This window comes from Berghia stephanieae, chromosome 11 (assembly GCF_034508935.2).
Source record: "Berghia stephanieae isolate SIO BIC M18660-M18661 chromosome 11, UCSD_Bste_1.3, whole genome shotgun sequence".
Classification (NCBI taxonomy): domain Eukaryota; kingdom Metazoa; phylum Mollusca; class Gastropoda; order Nudibranchia; family Aeolidiidae; genus Berghia; species Berghia stephanieae.
In genome coordinates, this window is record NC_088370.1 from 36,691,141 (window position 1) to 36,711,140 (window position 20,000).

The 20,000-nt window shown below is 35.7% G+C and overlaps 2 protein-coding genes across 3 annotated transcripts in view; both read left to right on the forward strand.

The window, feature by feature from the left end:
* LOC144956760 (uncharacterized) overlaps positions 1-7,249 on the forward strand; it is a 28,715-nt gene extending 21,466 nt beyond the window's left edge. The window contains exons 12-14 of the mRNA XM_078887459.1: positions 308-468; positions 5,558-5,636; positions 6,492-7,249. Of these exons, the coding sequence (XP_078743585.1) occupies positions 308-468; positions 5,558-5,636; positions 6,492-6,734 (483 nt within the window). The 3' untranslated portion in view covers positions 6,735-7,249. The remainder of the gene's footprint in view (positions 1-307; positions 469-5,557; positions 5,637-6,491) is intronic.
* An 873-nt stretch (positions 7,250-8,122) lies between these two features.
* Positions 8,123-19,269, forward strand: LOC144956759 (uncharacterized). 2 transcript variants are annotated; one of them, XM_078887458.1, is made up of 6 exons: positions 8,123-8,301; positions 11,394-11,474; positions 12,267-12,339; positions 13,408-13,503; positions 14,705-14,800; positions 15,400-19,269. In XM_078887458.1, the coding sequence occupies exons 1-6, from the start codon at positions 8,275-8,277 to the stop codon at positions 17,643-17,645; spliced, it is 2,619 nt and encodes an 872-aa protein (XP_078743584.1). In that variant the 5' UTR covers positions 8,123-8,274; the 3' UTR covers positions 17,646-19,269. The 2 variants fall into 2 exon arrangements, with proteins under 2 accessions (XP_078743584.1, XP_078743583.1); XM_078887457.1 differs by lacking the exon at positions 8,123-8,301 and having other exon boundaries at positions 11,191-11,474.
* The last annotated feature ends 731 nt before the right edge of the window (positions 19,270-20,000 follow it).

Consider the following 20,000-nt stretch of genomic DNA (forward strand, 5'->3'; position numbering starts at 1 on the left):
ATCGTAAGCGACACGTTTGAAATACAATCATATCAGGAACGAACACGTGTTGACACGGTGTGTAATAATGAAAGATTTTACACACTGTCTCATCTTTACTAAAATCAAGATTTATCCCAAAAGCAATAAATATTTCAAGTTGTTTTATAAAATACATAGAAAATATATAACATAAGATTATATTTTATATATCTATATATCGTTATACATACATCAACTATGTTTGACCGAGCACGTACGGAGGTGTGTCACAAATTCCATGTTTTGATTGGTCAAAAATCTACAGGTTACTTGTATCTTTTGACAGATTCGCATGGTGGCATCATCAGGCACTCGTATTAGCACTCCGTCCATCGAAGGTATAGGACTGGTACGTCTTAGGTACCCCATCATGCCTGTACATGGGGAGGGTGCTGGAGTATGGAAGGAGCTGAACGCCTTGAAACAGATGACCATGCACATGAACAGGTAAACAAAAATGACCGGTGGTGTGTCTATCTGTGTGTCTGCCAGTCTGTCTGTGTGCTTATATTTCATCTTTGTCATTGTACCGTTGTTTCTATCCGACTAAAGAGTGAATTCTATTCTTAAAGGACTAGTTGATAAATAGAGTTATAGGGAATGAGATTAGCGGAAGAGTAGCGTCCCTTGATTGGAAGTCACGAGCGGAAAAGTTATTAGAGAGAGAACGTCATGTTGGTTGTGCGACATGAGAGACTTCACCGAAAGCGAGGACGAGAGAGACGCATGCGCAAAACCATTTTGACGTTCTCTCTGTAAGGTGACGTCCAATCAAGGGACGCTACTCTTCCGCTAATCTCATTCCCTATAGACAGCTCATTAAAAATGAGGTGAGAATAATAAATAATTCGCACTCCAAAGAAACAGTCGACCACTCTACGTGATTCAAGCCAATTTCCCTCAACCATATATATATATATATATATATATATATATATATATATATATATATAGACACAGATAGATAGACACAGCTAGATAGACAGAGATAGATAGACAGATAGACACAGATAGATAGACAGATGTATAGATATACAGACAGATAAATAGATAGACAGATAGATAGACAGATATATAGATATTATTTAAAATATTTACCACAATGTTTGGGGCAGTCTCCATCAATGTTTCAGGCTCAATTTGCCATCTTCAGGACTGAGTTGTTTTGTTGACTGTTGTTGTTTCTTGAAGTGGTTCCGGTTTGAAGTTAATTAAGAGGAATTTGCGCCGATGGGGACACTTTCCGTAGATCTCACTTTTCATGTTGAGTGTGGCTTCATGAGGTTGTTTGATTATAGTATATTTTTCTTCCAGGCATAAGCTACATTGTTTTGATGTTGGTGTGTATCCTGTTGCTTTAGATAAAAGATATATAGATAGACAGACAGATAAATAGATAGATAGACTGACAGATAGATGGATAGAGAGATAGATAAAAAAAATCAATATCATCGTCACAATACATTTTCTTTATCTGACAGTTATTGGGGTGGCACCATTTGTTGTTAATATATGTGCACACCCCACCCCCAGTTCGTTTATTTACATTAGTCCGATCTCCTCGAAATAGTGAATATTGTTCAATATTAAAACATGATGATGGTATGTGAGGAGATAGCCAAGTCTCTGTTAACGCTATTACGGAGGCTTGACGAAAGTCACTATTAAAACGACACAGTGAAAACAGTTCATCAATTTTGTTTTTCATTGATCTTACATTACCTGTCACCACACAGGGTAAAAATGGACGAAAAGGCCGTCTGTTAAATTTTGTTTTTATTCCTCCTTTTCTCCCCCTCTTTCTTACTTTAATAAATGATGTGTCAATAGTGGGTGGTGGGGGTGACACGGGTTGGAGGGATCGGAGAGTCTCTGGAGTATAAGTTATCGATAGGCTTATTTTGGCAGCAAAATCACAGGCTAAAACACCATTTATGCTTATAAATATACTAATAAATATAAAAATCAGGAACAATATATACTTCACATCCATTTTGAATAAAAATTAGGCGTTAATTCCGGCGATTGAATGATAAATGAATAAAAATATGTGTAGAAAATAGGTAAACATTCACAACACGTCTGTTGTCGCCGGAAGCCAGCGCCAGATGGTGCCACCCCAATAACTGTCAGATAAAGAAAATGTATTGTGACGATAATATTGAATTTATTACTGTTTCGTCACGACCATATTATCTACCCCGGGAATATACTCATGTCATCATCATCAACGTCTACATTCCACCATCATCAGACAACACCACAGCGAAAAATATTTTGAGGAAAGAAATACAGGACATTCAAATTAAGTCACCCGATGCCGTATTGATGGTCACTGGCGATTTTAACCAATGTAACGATTTTACTCTCCCGGGACTTCATCAATACGTGGACTGCGAGACAAGAGACAAAAAAACATTAGATTTATTCCTGTGTAATATTAAAAATAGTTATAAATGTTTACCCCGTGCCCCATTAGGTTTATCTGACCACTGCATGCTCTTGCTACTCCCCACCTACCGCCCTGTTTTTAAACGTGTAAAACCAGTAAAGAAAAGTGTACAGATCTGGAATGGAAGTGTGTGTGAAGATTTGCGTGGTTGTTTTGAATGCACTGACTGGAATGTTTTTATCGAATCATGTGATAGTTTGGTTGAGCTGAATGACTGTGTGAGTGAGTATTTAAAATTTCGTGAACAGCTAGTGTCTTGTAAAAAAGAAATAAGATATTATCCTAACAACAAGCCTTGGATAACAAAAGATCTAAAGCTTTTATTGAACCAAAAGAAAACTCTCTTTACTAGTGGAAATAAAAAAGATCTGAAAACAAAACAAAAAGAGATAAAGAGGGTAATATCTAGTTGTAGAGATAAGTACAAAAATAAAATTGAAAAATGTTTTTCTTCTGGGGATATACGGGACACGTGGCGGGGGCTTAAAACTGCTGTTAACTATAATCCAAAGCCCACGATTATATCAGAAGATATCGAAATTGAAACTTTAAATAAATTTTATTCACGTTTCGACACAGCAAACAAATTTGATATTGAAAATGAAAAACATAAATTAGACAGGGCTTTGGAAGATGAAATGACTATTGAGGTCAGTGAAGAGGAAACGAGATTCGTATTTTCGAAACTAAACGAGAGGAAGGCTGCTGGGCCGGATGGATTGAAAGGAAAACTATTAAAAGAATGTGCCCACCAGGTTTCCCCCATTTATACACATATTTTTAACTGGTCCCTCCAATGCGTTTCGATCCCTGAATTTGGAAAACTTCAAAAATTATTCCTGTTCCAAAAAAAGAAAAACTTGAAACTATGAACGATCTCAGACCTGTTGCACTGACTTCAATAGTCATGAAATCTTTAGAAAAACTTGTTCTTGTTAAAATTAGGAATCAGTTTATGCCATTGAGTGATAGTCATCAATTTGCTTACAAACCAGGACGTGGCGTAGAGGATGCCATTTTGCTGTTTACAAACAACATCTACAGGCATCTAGATCACGCTAGGAGCTATTGCAGATTGCTTTTTGCAGATTTTTCTTCAGCGTTCAATACAATGCAACCTCAGTTGGTTGTTCAAAAATTGACTAGTCTGAATTTAAACAAGTATATAATTGCTTGCGTGCTCGAATTTCTTACGGAGAGAGCACAATATGTTCAATTAGGACAAAACAAATCTTCCTGTATAACTACAAATACTGGTGCTCCTCAAGGTTGTGTATTGTCCCCTGTATTATTCACAATATACACGAATGACTGTAGAAGTCAAAACCTGAGTGTACCTTTAATAAAGTTTGCAGATGACACCGCTCTTCAAGGCCTCATAACAAATGGCAACGAAGTGGCTTATAGGCAAGAAATTGATAGATTTGTGTCTTGGTGTGATGCCCACCACCCAGAGCTTAACATAAGCAAGACAAAGGAGCTAGTGATTGACTTTAGGAGAGTGAAGGAACCGATAGAACCGTTAAAATTAAAGGACCAATTCGTCCAGCGAGTTCCTCACTACAAATACCTTGGTGTAACAATTGATGACAGGCTCAAGTGGGATGAACACTTGAAAATAATTAGGCATAAGATGTGCAGACGTACATATTTTTTATCAAAACTCTCTCAGTTTAGAATAGAGAAAACCCTCTGCACATTATTTTATAGAGCAGTAATCGAAAGTGTTTTGTCATTTTGTATAACAGCTTGGGGAGGCAATTGCTTAGCAGTGGAAAGGAACAAAATAAATTCAAATATTTAAAAAATCCATTTAACGCTATATAAATGATGTTGACGATGTAGATCTTTTATACGAGAAATTTTGTATAAATAAAATAACTAAAATATTAAATGACCAGTATCATCCACTAAGACCATCAATTATTATGTCAGAAAGAAGTGGTCGCCCTTTCTCTATTTCAACGAAAACAGAGAGACACCGAAAATCTTTTCTGCCGTCCAGTATTAGGCTTTATAACAACAAGCAATAATCATTTTATATAATTATTTCTCATTTTTACTTTTTAAAAATATAAATATTAATTTATTAATTTATTTGTTTTGCAATCTTTTAAATTTTCAATTTATAGTGACAGTTTTAACTATGTTACAGTGTTGAAATTATTCATATTATAAAGCGCAGCTCTGGTTATAGAGCTGCTCCTTTTTTATATATATACATCCTATTTCCATTGTATTTTTATCTTATGTGTAAATTATAACACGTCTGTACAAAAAATTTCCTTTTTGGGATGCAATAAAGTATTATTATTATTATTATTAATTATTATAGATAGATAGATAGATAGATAGATAGATAGATAGATAGATAGATAGGTAGATAGATAGATAGATAGATAGATAGACAGACAGATAGACAGACAGATAGATAGATAGATAGATATATAGATAGAGAGATAGATAGATAGATAGATAGATAGATAGATAGATAGACAGACTAACAGATAGATAGATAGAGAGATAGATATATAGACAGATAGATAGATAGAAAGAAAGAAAGATAGATAGATAGGTAGATAGATAGATAGATAGATAGAAAGATAGATAGATAGATAGATAGAAAGATCAATAGATAGACAGACAGATAGATAGATAGAAAGAAAGATAGATAGATAGATAGATAGATAGATAGATAGAAAGATCAATAGATAGACAGACAGATCGATAGATAGATAGATAGATGGATAGATAGATAGATAGATAGATAGATAGATAGATAGATAGATAGATAGATAGATAGATAAAAGATAAACATATACACTGAAAGCTAGATGTGTATGCTTATGAATGGAGATGATAAAAAAGAGTGACAAACACACACAGAGAAAGAGGTGGGTGGGGATAGGATGAGAGAAAAGTCGAAGGAGGAGATAAGAGAAACGAGGAGAGTAAGACACCAAAATTTAAAGAATACACTTCATCTCATTCACACCAACCCCCCCCCCCCCCCTCTTCTGACCCACACCAACCCCTCCCCTCCCTACTTTCCCCAATGTTTCCCCCACCAACCGATTTCCACAGGTACTCGACCCTGTTCGAAGAGAGACCTGGCACCCAGGTGGGCAACTCATCGGACACCAAATCATTGCTGCACTACCAGGTATCGAATAATGATGATGACGATGACGATGATGATGATGATGATGATGATGATGATGAAGCTGATGATGATGATGATGATGATGATGATGATGATGATGATGAAGCTGATGATGATGATGATGATGATGGTGATGAGTATGATGATGATGATGATGATGATGATGATGATGATGATAATGAAAAAAATAACATTATAACAATAGTAATAATAATATAATAATAATAATAATAATAAAATAATAATAAAATATAATAATAATATAATAATAAATAATAATAATAATAAATAATAATAATAATAATAATAATAATAAATAATAATAATAATTAATAATAATAATAATAATATATAATAATAATATAATATATAATAATAATAATAATAAAAAATAATAATAATAATAATAATAATAATAATAAAATAATAATAATAATAATAATAATAATATAATAATAATATAATATAATAATAATAATAATAATAATAATAATAATAATAATAATATATATAATAATAATAATAATAATAATAATAATATATATAATAATAATAATAATTATAATATTAATATTATAATAATAATAATAATAATAATAATAATAATAATAATAATAATAATAATAATAATAATAATATAATATAATATAATAATAATAATAATATTACATATAATATAATAATAATAATATATAAATAATAATAATAATAAAAAAAATAATAGAATAATAAGAAGAAGAAGAAGAAGAAGAAGAAGAAAAGAAAAGAAGAAGAGAAAGAAAAGAAAAGAAACATCATTTTGAGACGACGCCTCACATAACCTTCTCGTTCTCCAACCATTCTTCCCCAACTCAGCTGTCCACCACCCATCAAGACCCTCCAGGCGAACACAACCACGATTTCTTCCTGACGCCCGAAGAACTGGACGAAATGAAGACTGGCCATCACCTGACGGTGACCACCAGTGAAGACCTGGGACACTCCCACATCCTGGAGCTTCAGTACCATCGTTCTGGAAACCCGAGGATGAGGAACTGTGATGGAGATAAGCACTGCTGGGATGGGCACAGCGTCATCGTGATCAAGGTCCAACGTTAGAACACAACTACCCTATTCCGGAACTGGGTGTGAACTTAACAACCCAAGTTTTGCTCCATTCCGGAATTAGAACGAATGGCTTAACATAATAATATAAGGATGTAAACAAATTAATATGTTATGATTTATCGTTTTAACGCGGTATTATTTTATTTCGGGATGAATATTGAAAATTGAATTTAAGGCAACAAACCCATTTTTGAAAATTTGATCAGAAAACTAGTCCTTCCAATATAGATTGATTTAAGATTACCCTCATCTTGGCAAAAACTCTCAAACCTGGGACTTCGCGAAGTCCCAGGTTTGACAGGTTTTTTTCCCAGTTTCCGGCAGTATATAGCTCCCCAAAACAATCATGATATGATTATACGAATATGTGACGCCTCGTGGTAGATTTTTATAGACGGTATTATAGGTTAGAATACAGACTTCTGTGAGCTTTTGATGAATCCTTCTGTTTTATTTTTTTTTCTTCTATTCTATGATTAAAATTTAAAAAAAGCTTTTTAAATGAATTTGCCAAATGTGTAAAATGTTCTTTCATTTGATGTATTTGTGTTTGTTTACATGTTTTATTTTGATTTTCTTGTTTCGTTTTTCTTTTTTTCCATTTCTTTTTTTTTTGTTCGCTCCCTTTATTAATTTATTTGTTTTGTATTGTCTTGGATTTTGTTTGTTTGTTGTTGTTTTTTGTTTTTTTGTTTTTTTTTTGTTTTGTTTTATTGTGTGTGTTTATTTAGTTTTGTTTGGATTTATGTAATATTTGGTGCATATAAATCTTCTCACCTAACCCGTTTGATAGTCTACAGGTAATTTGTGTGTGTGTGTGTGTGTGTGTATGTGTGTGTATGTGTGTGTGTATGTGTGTGTATGTGTGTGTGTGTATGTGTGTATGTGTGTGTGTATGTGTGTATGTGTGTGTGTGTATGTGTGTGTGTATGTGTGTGTATGTGTGTGTATGTGTGTGTGTGTATGTGTGTGTGTATGTGTGTGTATGTGTGTGTGTGTGTATGTGTGTATGTGTGTGTGTGTATGTGTGTGTGTGTATGTGTGTATGTGTATGTATGTGTGTGTGTGTGTATGTGTGTGTATGTGTGTATGTGTGTATGTGTGTGTATGTGTGTGTGTATGTGTGTGTGTATGTGTGTGTGTATGTGTGTATGTGTGTGTGTATGTGTGTATGTGTGTGTGTTCTTGTATGGCATTACTTATGGGGACCAATACCTGGTTACACACCAACGTTCTGAGGACCCCTTGTCATTGTGGGGCCTTACACTCGGGTCCCCATAATGGTATTGGTTTAAAACCATCATTTTGACGCCCTGAACCATTTCACCAAATTTCATCGAAGTCCCATAATGACGTTTTACTTGAAACGTGTGTGTGGATTTTACACAATTTACGGTGTGTGAAAATATTGAATTGCGTTGGTGTGCGTCTTGTACCGCTCTTCTGAAAAAGAGTTTGAAACGGTAGACGCCAACCGGAAGTTTTTGTCTGCAATGGCTGCGCTCGGCTGACACTGTACTGACAGGCGAAGATGTGGACTTTTCAACGTAAAAAAGGGGTAAGAAATATTTTTTTCCCACTTTTAATTAGTTATTGATATGGATAAAAAGCAAGTCTAGTTTTAATTGTTCGGGATCGGATCTCTTAAAATTATTTTTTGGATTCTTACTCTTACCAATCTAACTAAACAAATCACTAAATTACGACTTCATCAGCCTAGAGTTAGAGCTCTGCGCTATGGCTATGCTATCGGCATCGGCGATTGTTAAGATTTCCGCGTTAAATTCTTAGCAATGAGGGCTGCCTTCTCTTATTATTATTTTTAGAGTTTAAATTCAGGTAATAGTAATATCGCAGTGTTGCGGTTCCCAGTCAATTCACGATGTTCTTGGGTCGATATTTCTCTCCCCACATCAGTGCAGTGAGCAGTGCTACCGGACTTTGAACTTGACAAAAAAAAATAATTCAAAATTAATCAAGACCAAGACATACGTCATTGGAAAGGTATTGCAACACAAGAACAGTGATACCACTTAAATTCCATGCTGTAGAAATAAAGTTAGTACAAAACAAAATCTGGTACCTATCTTAAATTTCTCGAAATTCGATTTACATTAACATCAATATCAGTTTCAGTATCACTAAAAAAATCGTGTGCATTCTCCACTTTTATCTATTTCCGTCACATTGTAATGAAATATAGGAAAGAATGAATGGCGTCAGGGGTATGCATGCTTGCTGCAGGGATGGTCTGATTTCTGATGCCGGATGAAATTGGGACATGACATTTATGATACATCATCGAATAAGATTTTTAAGTTTAGTGTCATGATGTTAATAATTAATAAAAAGGGACAAGCTTTATAATTGACCTCAGTTATCAATTGAAATATTCCTGTTTCATCCTCAATGCTATTATTCAATCACTTACAATTTATACAAAACATACACCAATGGACTACTGATTGCAAACTAAATACAATGACACAAACACATGCAGCTAGGCGTAGAAACTTGACAGGCCAATCAGCGCTGATCGCAATATTTGATCGTTGCTGATTGGCTGCTTAATTTCTGTGTGACGTCATGGGATGCCATGGAATCCCCACCGACAGAGGCAATGCTAATTCACAGACATATTATGGGGTACCCCATTCACCCGGCGCCTCTCACTCGTGGCACATGAAGGCAGTTGAGTGAGATGTGTAGTGTAATGACCTTAGCGAAACCTATGTGTGCTATGGTAATGACTAATGACGTGTGTAATGACATGTAATGGTTTCCTGCCATATAGGACAAATTGGCGATTTTAATGCCAAGTTTCACAATTCTGATATGTAAAAAAAAATCTTCACGCACAATTAATTTGGTCGGATTTAATATCACTCTTGTGTTGCAATTTTCGCAATTTCATTGTCAAATGATGAAAACTTGGTGATTTGAGGGGGGGGGGGGGATGCGGGGGTTGACAGCGATTTTAGAGAAGATCCATTTCGCGATGCGAAGGCGTGCCCAGGTAGCATCGCAAATGCTGCTTTTTATAGCTGCTGTTTGCGCCATTTTCACATAAAGAGTAGCAGTTGTGATACGACTAAGCCGTTAAATAGCACATGAGTTGCATCGCAACTATAATTTTTATACAGCTGCCATTTTTGGAATTTTCACTAAAAAGGCAGTAGTTGTGATGCTTAGTTGCGACAGTCATATCGTTCTTGCGGCTGTTTTCAACGCTGATTTTTTCACACCATTTCACTAAAAAGCAGGAGTGAATCGCACCGCAACAATTACTTGCACACAGCTGCCATTTTTTGAATTTTCAATAAAAGCGCAGCAGTTATGATACTTAGTCGCGAGTGAGTCACATCGTTCCTGCAGTTGTTTTCAAAGCTGCTTTTTTTCACACCATTTCCCAATAAAGCAGGAGTTGCTTTACAATTACGCCATCGGATCGCAACAATCTCTCCTTTTATAGCTGCTATTTTTACTATTTTCATATACAGCAAAAAAAAAAGCGTGTCGGGAGAATGACTATAGTCAGATGCGGTTATGTGAAATTAAAGCCGTAAAAGGAAGCCGTTGTCAAAAAAATCACAACTGCTGCGCTTTTATTGAAAATTCCAAAAATGGCAGCTGTATAAAAAGTAATAGTTGTGTTGCGACTCACTCCTGCTTCTTTATGAAATGGTGTGAAAAAGCAGTTTTGAAAACAGCCGCAAGAACGATACGATTCAGTCGCAACTAAGCGTCACAACTGCTGCCTTTTAATGAAAATTCCAAAAATGGCAGCTGTATAAAATAATAGTTGCGGTGCGACTCAGGTGAAGAAGTATACACAAACTCCTAGTATAAAACGAAAAGCAAGAGGCGACAAACAAAAAAAATACGGGAACTTTGGGTTTCAATAATCCAACTTGGCATCCATATCTATCAGGCCCCGTTTTGAAAAGAAAACGAAAAAAGTCATGCACACACACACACAAACTACACACGATGCCGAATGAAATCCCCAGTCTGAAAGGACACGCTCGAAATCTTGGACACGCTGGTCGCGAACTTGACATTTCCAGCAGCCAAGGAAATCCCCCATGACGTCAGACTTGTGATCGGCGCTGACTGGCCTGTCAAGTTTCTAAGCCTAGCTGCATGTGACACAAACATCGTGAAAATCCATATTTATAAATAAGAAAGAAAGAAGAAGCTATCAAAAAATAAAAAATAAGGTCACAGCCACAGGCCCTATTTCAGGTGCCCATTTTTGAGTCATGCAGGTATCAAAGTACCTTCTAAAACATGCCTTTACTTGTTGCAAACCCTAATATCAAAAGAAAAAAAAATTAACAATTCCTAGCAGTCTGCAGTAGGCTGGGTAGCCTACACTAAGACTAAGACACTGACAGTTCTTGGCTACGTAGACTTTGAATCATTTATGATTCATCTGCTGATCTATGTGTTTTTAATTTCTTCTGGTTACTTAGTTGGTTTACTTATTTGTAATTGCCACTGTTGTAATTGACGAGGGATGAGTTTTTAAAATGCAAGCCTCCAAATTGGAGTATAATAAATGTTTTTTACATGGCTAAAGTCAACCACTCACTACATTTTTTTTTCTTTGATAAAAGTTTATGTATTTGTATTGTTTCTTTTTTTCAGAAACCGTTGAAAACTGCAAATGAAGTTTTTTCTTTACTTTCCGATTCTGGGATGATAAAGAAAGCAAAAGACAAGACTGAGGTAACTACATTGTTAATGATATGAAGGTTACATAGTTTTCTAGTCATTGATTAATTAATAATTATCTATTCAAAGACCTGCTTTGTTTGATTCATGGAATATGTATTATGACCGAAGCCTTTTCTAATTGGCTGAGATGACTCGGCTAGGTTTATGCTTTAGTTTAAAACAAGATCCTTTTTTGCTCTGAGTTGTCGTTCTTAGTATGCTCATAGTTTAATGCTATTATCTGTCATCTGCATATTTTGCGGCCGCAAATTCCGGGCCCTTCCGCAAATTTCACAAAATTGGCAAAGTTTGGCAAATTTTCCGATTTTTGACATTTTTTTTCTTCTGAAAAAACGTTTTCTTGTGATTTCTTTTTCACTTTTAGCTGGAATTAATGATATTATTTGTCAGGATATAAAGGGCAATAGATTTCATTTGAAACACCATTTTATCTAAAAGTAAAGTTGGAAAAAATTGGAAACCATTTAATTTTCATACATTTTTTCAAGGATTATGGGGAGTTTAGGGGTTAAATATCATATCACGTCTAACTCTGCCCCGCAATTTTTTGGCAAATTTTGGCACTTTTGGCACATTTTGACGTTATTTTTGGCAAATTTTAGGCTCCTATTTAGCAAAAAATGCAGATGATAGTATTATGTTTGTGTAACAATGTACCTTTTTTTTTTTGGTTGACTGTCAGTCTGGGTAGAGCCATTTGAGAGATGCCAGATTGGAATGCACATATATATAGCTGCATAAGTCTACTTCTAATCCTCTATTCTAATATATTTTCTGTTCCAGAATCAGAGATGTGCGAACTTAAGGCCTCCTCGTCGTGGTGGACAAATTCCTGAAGAAATAGGCAGTAATTGCAGTAAGTTTGATTTTATCATTTTCATTTTGCTTTTCTAACCACTCAAACCAAAAGGAATATTATTACCTCTTGAATGCTTGTCAACTTTTACATGGCATTCAAATGCTCAATTGAGGGTCCCTTGAGATCAGTTGATAGAGTTGTGGCCTATCACACAGATATCCCGGTTTGATTCCAGGTTCAGGCAAAAAAGACATTAGAATTTTTTCCAATCCCCCTACCTATCCAGCAGAAAGTGGGTAGCTGGATATCATTAGACCTATTGGAAATGGGTGTAAAGTACTTTTCAAAAGACCAGTGTCCTATCCAAAGCGTAACAAGAAATTGCTACTAGTCAGCTCCGAGCTACAGGGTTAGGCTCTGGTCTTATTGGCATGAAGTCCTTTAAGGAGTTACGTATTTGAATGCCTGTTTACTCACATTAAAGATAAGAAAAAGAAAGTAAGTCATTACAGGCCTAATAGTAGCTCATTTTGGTTTCTAATAATGTGTATTACTATTACATTTCATATAGTCTATCACTAACAACTTTCCATCGGTTCTTAATTAACTTTGGACAATCCAGCTGGGTTGTCATAGAGTGAGCCAAAAATATCTTATTTTCCCCTCATTAATGAGAAAGTTCACTGCCAGGCCAAACAACCAGCAGTGCTCTGCAACAAAGATGAAAAATTATTGTTGATAATCTTATCATAGAAATCATATCCTTTCTTTTAGATACTGCATTTTGAAATGAAATAATCTTTTTATCTCTCTATTTTTCTCTTTCTCTCTCTCTTCCTCTGCCTCTCACAATATTGAGTTTAGAATGATGGCATTGCTCTTTCATTTAGTCTGTAACATAAATGAAGATGGTGGGGGTCAGTTATAGAAAAGAGTTTTGATTATTGTACTTTCATCTCCTTGATTTAATTCTCTAACCAAGTTAGTTTTCAAAGACATAACCAGACTATATGGTTAGAGAATTACATCTACAATATATCTGATGTTTGCTTCTCTGGAGTAAAGAGAAACTTCATTTCAATTTTGCACACATGTTTTGATATATACTTTTCATGGTCATTTCAGAAAAGGACAGTGAAGACGAATATGTCCCCGAAGGCCCAAGAGAGAGTGCTTCTAGCTGCAAAACAGACAGCGATCCAGAGGATACTGATGACAAAGGTAAATAACCTGTGATGAGGTGTTTTTTAGTGAAATAGAAAAGATACAAATACAATGCCGAATTAATTCTGTCTTCAGAAGAAATATGCGATACATCATGTTCCGTTTTAAAAATGTTGCTGTTTGGGGAATAGTGAATGACGCATTGGACAATTAACTAAAATATCACAAATTTGAGTATCAATTTGTTTACAGTGGAAGTCGCATTCAACGAGGTCTTTGGGACAGGGCCCCTGACCTCGTTGAATGCGACCTCTTGTTGAATGCGACTTTGTCCTAAACAAGGAATATAAATAATGAATCAGTATGAAAAAGTTAGATTTATGATTTAGCTTCCTTGACGAGCACATTACGGCACCGGGATTCTTCTGGGGTTGTTTCTTTTCATTTTAAAATTTATTTATTTACATATTTAAAAAAAAAAAAATTTTGCATTTCAATGCATGTATTTTATTAATAAGATTAGCCCTTGTCCTTTATTCATACAAAACTGAGACCATCACAATTAACACTAAGTCTGTGTGATGAAATCTTAGCTGCGCATGACCTAACCATGGCACTACACGTCACATGTCTGCTGCCAGCATCTCCTCATTCATCGAAGTAAATACACCTACCCATCCTCTCCTCGCCTCACAATTTCTACCAACCCACTCCATAGAGGGACTACATGTTGTCTATGACCGACTCACCTCTTGCCTTACACATAGGAATACCTACCAGATAAAATTCTACACGACACACGGCTGAGTAGCATCGTACTACTGTAAACCACGCACTACACATTGGACAACATGAGACGTTCGTTTTGTGGAGGCAAGCAAACAGTGACGTTCAAATGAAAGTTGTGCCACTCTGTGGGTAGCATTGCTCTGGCCTGAAGCCAATGGTCTGGCCTAAATGACCTCGTTGAATGCGACTTTAGGAGCTAGGATGCTCGTTGGATGCGTTTTTATTTACTAAGAAAATATAGGGCCGGGAATCGGGGATTTCTGAATCCCTCGTTGAATCCGACTTCTCGTTGAATGCGACCTCGTTGAATCCGGTGCCCACTGTATTGAGTTAGAAGAATCTTGTACATTATGTTAGATAATTGATATCTTTTTTGTGTTAAAAATGTCTTAAAAACCTGAAAATTAAACCCAACAAACTGTTTTGAAGATACAAGCAAGCATCATTCCCTCTTACAATCTTATTTCAGAAATGGACAGTGAAGACGAATATGTCCCTGAAAGCTCAGGAGAGAGTTCTTCTAGCTGCAAAACAGACAGCGATCCTGAGGATGCTGATGACAAAGGTAAATAAGAACCTGTGATGCTTTAGATTTAAAATCCAAATACAATAAGCAGGAATATACTCTAATTTACCCATAATAGTACGTACTTTGATCCCTTGAAACCTGTTTGTAACTCATTTTATACTGTGACAACACTGGTGCAATCCCACATGTCACACAGATGTATGGCCTTGAGCATTAGTTGTATTGCATGGTTATTACCAAATTGTTTTATGAAGAGAAGAATGATTTTTTTTTAATGCCTTGAGATAGTCTACTATTCTATCCAAATGAGTCAGTTGTAACCAGTCATGTTAACCTACAAAATTGAGACAGCACTTTTTTTTGGTGAAATATTTCACCCCGAGAAGGGGAAATGATTTTTTGGTTTTCCGTGAACCATATGTCGTTGTAAGAGCAGCGGCAGTGTGTGCAAATAACCTCTCCCAAGGTTCAATTGCAGTGCCAAAAGTGGGACTCGAACCCAGATCTCCCATATCACAGTGCAATGGCTTATCCGCTCGGCTATTGCGACACACTTGGGGTCTACATGGTATGCATAAGTACTTTGAATTGCACAACAGCAAGTGAAGTCATGTTTTTTATTTTTGCATTTTCAGACCCCAATGAACACCAAAGAAGTCCTACAACTGCAAGTCTAGTTTGTGTTGCAGAGAGTGAGGTAGAAAGTGGTAGCGAGTCTGTCATCATCCCTCTCCCACAGCTCGATGATCAGGAGGCTGACCTTCCACAGAAAGCAGATGACATGACTGTGCAGAAAATGGTGCCAGGAGGATCGGGGGGTAAAAGAAAATGGGACAAACGACATTCTTGTTTGTATTGTGGTAGACTTTATGCTAAAATGGCTAGGCATTTAGAAAGTGTACATAGTGGGGAAATTGAAGTGGCAAAAGCTTTAGCCCATAAAGTAGGTACCAAGGACAGAAAGAGGGAATTGCAGTTATTGCTTCATCGTGGGGATTTTAAACACAACAAAACAGTGATAGATGCAAAAAAAGGTTTTTTGATTCCGGCTAGAAGGCAACCAATAACTGACAACTTAGAGGCTTTTACAACCTGTGAAAAATGTTTTGGACTTTTTCTAAGGAAGGATTTATGGCGTCACAAGAAAAAATGTGCTGCCTTCAATAATGAAACCAAAAGCTCAAAGAAAAATACAAATTTTCTTTTACTTTCAAGTAAACAGGAAGACGATAATAGTGATTTTGAAGAAAAGATTTTAAACACAATGAGTTCCGATAGGATCTCCCTCCTTTGTCGCCATGACAGTGTCATTTTGCAGTATGGGAAAAATCTTTTTTCTAAATTTTTAGACCAGCCACATCAATACCAGTACATAAAACAAAAAATGAGAGAAATTGGCCGTTTTTTGAATGAAATGAAAAACGAATGTGAAATTGAAAATATTACACAGTGCATTGACCCCCTGTTATTTTCAACTGTTGTCAAAGTTGTCAAAGTTTTAGCAAAGTACAATTGCATCACTGGAATTTATGAAATACCTTCACTTGCTTTAAAGTTAGGCCATTCCTTAAAAGCCTGTGCAGACATTTTGAAATCAGAGGCTTTGCAATCAGGAGATACTCTATTAGAGAAACAGGCTGAAGCATTTACCAAACTTTATTCTTCTGACTGGTCACATCAAATATCATCGAGAGCTCTGCACACTCTTCACAAAAGAAGATTTAACACAGCAAGAAGACTACCTTTAGCAAAAGATGTGCAGCTTTTATATTGTTTCATTAAATCCAAGTTAACAGATGCAATAACACAATTGCGTGAACACCCAAACCCAAATACGTGGAGAAATTTAGCTGAGATTGCTCTAGCACAGGTGGTTCTTTTTAACAGACGAAGAGGCGGTGAGATGCAGAGAATGAAAATTGAAAACTATCAGAATGGATTGGCTTCAGGAAAATCTCTACAAGGGGAAATCCTGCAGAGTTTGAGTAAGTTTGAAAGAAACTTAGCCAAACAACTCGAAAGGGTAGAAATTAGAGGAAAGCGAGGGAGACGAGTGCCAGTTCTTCTACCCAAATCTCACAAGGATAGTATTGACTTGCTCCTCGATTTCAGACAATCCAGTGGGCTTGCTAACAATAACCCATATGTTTTTGGTGCTATCGGTGAAGGTGAAAATGTACTTAGAACTTCAGATGTTCTCAGGAAATTTGCCACTGCATGTGGAGCAGATCAGCCAGACTTATTGACATCTACAGCACTTAGAAAACATATTGGAACAATATGTCAGCTGCTTGATTTGAAGGAGAATGAACTGGAAGCATTGGCTGCCTTCATGGGGCATGACAAGTCTGTTCATAAAGAATACTATCGTCTTCCAGAGGACACGATGCAACTTGCTAAAGTTAGTAAGATTCTCTTGCAACTGGAGAAAGGAAAAATTGACAAGTGTAAGGGAAAGAATCTAGACGAGCTGGAATTTGCTGAAGACGAAGCAATTGATGGAGAGGAATTAAGTGCTGATGAGGATGACCTTGACGACTGCGTTCAAGGCGGTGACACAGGATGTAGCAGCATGGCCCCTGATAGTACGACGATAATGCCATACACTGAAAACTGTCAGGAGGCTGATACTGTTAGAGAATCTCATAAATCAAAGAAAATCACAAACAGAGTAGTGAATAAAGAAAGGAAAGGGTGGTCTGAGGAAGAAAGAAAAGCTGTTGAAAAGGAATTAGGGAATTTTTTCTTTTTAGAAAGATTGCCTGGCAAAGCAAACATTGAAAATGCTATGAGAAATTCTCCAATCTTAGCAAACAGACCCTGGAGACAAATCAAATATTACATAAAAAATGTTCAAACTAGAAAAAAGAAATTTGTATAGAAATTTGTTCCCTATGTTATTGTATGTACGGTAGTACATAAACTAAGCATTATCTTGTTGTCGCCTTGATGTACAGACATTTGTTGTTAATTCAATTAATTGGTACCTTATGCAATTTGTGATCAGTACTTTTTCCTCCGACCTCCTCTCTCTCTCGTTCTCTTTTCTTTCTCGCTCTCTCTCTCTTTATAAAAATTTCAATACTATGTTGTTTTTGACATCAACTTAAAATCAATATGAAAACATGAACATATTTTTTTTTCAATAATGATACTGATAATAATATGTCCAATTACAGGACAATTTGTTGTTGATGATAATAATGTTATCTCTGACCATTATATTGTGGAAAATGTCAAAACCAGATGAACACAAAAGTATTCAAAATTACTTTTTATTTTGTCTCGTTATACTCGTATCAATGAACTGAAAGTGATTTTAGCCAAATAGTCCTTAAACCAAAACAATTTGCAGAATAGTTATCAAAATCATTTCTGTTAATTAGACCAACATTCCTATTTTGACATTTGTTAACTTGTATAAAGTGATGTTTTGTGATTCTATCTTTTTCCACGTCATTATCTTTGCTTATTAGACGAGTTAAGATCTAGGCTTAATCAAACTATTGAGAAGTCACATTTTCATTCCCCGTTCTGGCATACCATTTTATTCAATAAAACATTAGATGCATTGACTTGCTAAAATGGAGTCAATTTTACCAATTGTTTAATAATGATTAATGTGTTTGTAAAAATACGCCCTGGTGCGCTAGCAAATTACCTATCTGTTCCTTTGGTTTTCAGGGTCTCACCTCAGATGTTTTTGCTTGCGCTCTTGAACACACAATTCAAACCACTGTTAGTTTATTAAGTTTTGTTTTTTCCGCCACATATATCATCATTATGTATAAAAATTGTTTATGCTTCTTTATCGTCAAGAATGGACTATTTCTTGTTGTATTTTCGTTATATGGGTTCGAGCATCTCAAACGGTAGAGCACTGTCTATTCATTAGGACCCGAATTTAGCTTCAATGAGAGCTGTCTTTGTTTCTGCCCTCTCTATCCAGAAAAAAATGGGTACCATCGTTGAATACTAAGACACGTCCAGAAAAGTTATGTGGCATAGACTAGCAGCATCCCATCAATAATGCAAAAAGTAATTTTTGTCATCCCTTCTTACACCTCAGAGAGCAAGATGTATACTCTTACTAATTTTTGAGTCTTCCTGCTCTCATAGGACTTTCGTTTGAAATTAATTAAGATTGGAATTCAATATTTCCCTCAGTTATAGTATGGCTCTTTTCACTCTTTTCTGATAATTATCATGGTATATACAGTGGAAACTCCCAATAACGACATCGCTTGGGACTGGAAGATTATGTCTTTATTGGGAGTATGTCGCTATCCAGAGTTTTTATTTTCACTACGAACATAATTTAAGTATAAGATTAGGGACTAGAGATTTGTGTCGTTATCCAGAGAATGTCGTTATTGGGAGTTTCCACTGTATTTAATAAGATAATTTTAAAATTTCCCCAGAATCAACTTCAAATCTTTATTAATCATTATTTGGCATTATTATTTGGCTATGATTATGAATAAACAAACCTCATTTAAAATCAACATATTTTTTCCGTCTTGATGATTTGACTGGATTCCACTGAACACCCTTTATACTCCTTATGATTATATGTCAATGTTCAGAACCCTACCCTTGGCATTGAGGGAGAACTTTCACTTGGTCAGTTCTACATGATTCGAATGTGTACAAGATAGATTGTTATCTGACATCAGGATCCATATGGTAGTTTAGTTGGTAGATACCTGGCCTGTAGTGTCATCATTTCAAAGCCTCATGAAGACAGAATTGTTCTGATATCATCTACTGAGCAGTGAATGTTTGGTTGCATTTCATTCTGATACAGACATAGTGACTAGAAAAATGATATGCCAATAGTAATGCAAGTCGGGTACAGCCTAAGGTTAGGAACATTTTTGTTTGGAGTATCCCGATCTATCTTAATGTCCTATTTCTTCTTTTGTTTTTACATTCTTTTCCGTATAGATGGGCATCTAATTCTCAAGGTCCTTAGAAGTAATGTCTACTGTAGACACACATCAAAGGTTCCTGCTAGTAATGGCCACATTTTAAACTCCCAAAGGTCCCTAGAAGTAATGTCTACTGTAGACACACATCAAAGGTCCCTGCAAGTAATGGCCACAGTTTAAACTCTCAAAGGTCCTTAGAAGTAATGTCTACTGTAGACACATCAAAGGTCCCTGCAAGTAATGGCCACAGTTTACACAGGTCCTTGCAATAAATGTGCACAGTTTACACACCAAGTGAGTCCCCA